The sequence below is a fragment of the Galeopterus variegatus genome, unplaced genomic scaffold (assembly GCF_000696425.1).
Source record: "Galeopterus variegatus unplaced genomic scaffold, G_variegatus-3.0.2 Scaffold24654, whole genome shotgun sequence".
Lineage (NCBI taxonomy): Eukaryota > Metazoa > Chordata > Mammalia > Dermoptera > Cynocephalidae > Galeopterus > Galeopterus variegatus.
In genome coordinates, this window is record NW_007750765.1 from 1,029 (window position 1) to 2,930 (window position 1,902).

Here is a 1,902-nt window from a genome sequence, read left to right on the forward strand (position 1 = left end):
GGGCTGATGAAGTCCCCTGGGAGGAGGGAGACTGACTCATGGTCCTGGAAGGCCTCACTGTCGGGGGTGAGTTGCCTAAAGACTTCCTGAGGTTTCTTAACCATGCGGGGTAAATCCCTCCTACTTTCTTGTAGTTGGGCCTCCTGCTGGTCTGTAGGGCAAGCTGCTCCCCAGGCCACGATCTCTGGTGAGTAGCACAGTGGGATGGGGAGACAGGATGAGGTGTGGGGCTGGCTGTGGGTCTGAGCAAGAGGTGAGGCCTGGGACAGCAGCAAGGCTTGAGTCAGAGGTTGGGGTTGGGCCACATGGGGGGACCAGAACTGGGTGTGAAAACTTTGTGGAGATAGTTGAGTCTGAATTTGTACTGGAAAGCCTTCAGAAAGTTCATTAAATAAAACAGAGGGAAACTCCAGTGGGGAACCAGAGATCCTAATTGTAGCCACCAGGGACTCACTGTGCAGAAAGGGGAGGCCCCAGAAGAGCTGGCTGTGTTTCTTCTGTAAATGGCCCTGCAACACCTTGGGATCAGAGAGCTGCTGAGGAACAGGCAGCTGTCCTGGTTTGTCTTTCATGGTCCAGAAGGGTTGCGGGGTTCTGGTGTCCTGCTCATCACCTGAGGACTTTAATGTGTTCCTCAGAGAATCCAGGTGATAGTCTGATTCCTTCTTCTGTTTGTCATTCCAAATCTTGTGTCCTGCTCTCTTGGTGATTAGTATCTCCAATAGCTCCTGGGCTTTGGGGTCGACCAAAGAGGGGCCACCAGCCTCCATGTTCCTGTGTGTGGGTTCTCCCGAAAACAAGGCCTCTTTTGGGCTGTGGGAAAGACCCTCTTGCTGGGATTTATCCTGTGATGAGGTGGGGAAGCACAAGGCCTTGGCAGCCACCTGCCACCAGGAGAGAGCTGAGATGGGACAGCTTGGGTGACTAAGGGTTGAGATTGCTGGGATGGGAGAAGTAGCCCGGCTGGAGTCTGCTGGAGGCAGATGGGAGGCTACAGGGTCAGGGGGTCGTGATGGGGGAGGAGGAAGCACAAGTGGCCGGGTTGTGAGGGTATCAACGGGGAGCGAAGGCTCTGGTGGCTGAGAGACACTCAGGGGTGAGTATGAACCAACAGAAGCCACGGAGGTTGTTGGGCCTGGTGACAGGGTGGAGGCTACAGGCAGAGGATGCTCAGGCAGAGGAGCCAGGGCAGCGAGTGGGGACAAGGTAGCAGGAGCAGTGTCTTCCACATTCTGCATGCACGTCTGGTGGGCTCTGGCAGGTGCTGGTTTGCGCACCTCAGCTGGAGGGTCAGGGATCTCTGCCAGGTGGCTGCAGGAGGCAGGAGGCAGGTGTTGTAGCCAGGAGCAGATGGGCCAGGCGCGGCTCCTGCACCCAGGGCCCCTCCACTGCCAGCGCACTGGCTTCACAAAGCTCCTGCCACCCCTGCCCCAGGGCTTTAGTCATATCCCATCCCCTTCCCTCTGCTCCCCTCCCAAGTTAGTATCAGGCTGGGGTCACGTCATAGACCCTGGTAGGAAGGAGGACATGGGAAAGAAGGGGAAAGTTCCTTACCTTTGCAGACGTGAGATCAGGCCCCGAACCTCCTTCAGTTGCCCCGGGACATCTGTACAGGCTGAAATCAGAAGACTGGGTTATGGTGGAGGGAGGGGCCTGGGGATCTTACAGGAATCTTAGTGGAATGTTCCTTTAGGGCAGGCTGTGGGAGATTAGACTGGAGCCCCAGCATCAGTGTCCAAGACCACACGATCCTGGGCAGTGACAGAAAGCCACACAGATGGGCAGCGCTTTGTCATTTACAATTTGCTTCCACCCCATGGTCTTCACAACCACCCTCTGTTAGAGGAAGGACAGGGTCATCCTGAAGAGGAATCAGCCTTGGGAAAGTTAAACAGCATGCCC

General features: G+C 56.2%; 1 protein-coding gene across 1 annotated transcript in view; it reads right to left on the reverse strand.

Annotated features, from left to right (window-relative positions):
• Positions 1-1,858, reverse strand: part of LOC103583592 (spermatogenesis-associated protein 31A4-like) — a gene marked incomplete at its 3' end in the record, with an annotated part of 2,748 nt that extends 890 nt beyond the window's left edge. Inside the window, exons 1-2 of the mRNA XM_008564865.1 lie at positions 1,555-1,858; positions 5-1,311 (exon numbers count right to left, since the gene is read on the reverse strand). Of these exons, the coding sequence (XP_008563087.1) occupies positions 5-1,238 (1,234 nt within the window). The remainder of the gene's footprint in view (positions 1-4; positions 1,312-1,554) is intronic.
• Between the last annotated feature and the right edge of the window lie 44 nt (positions 1,859-1,902).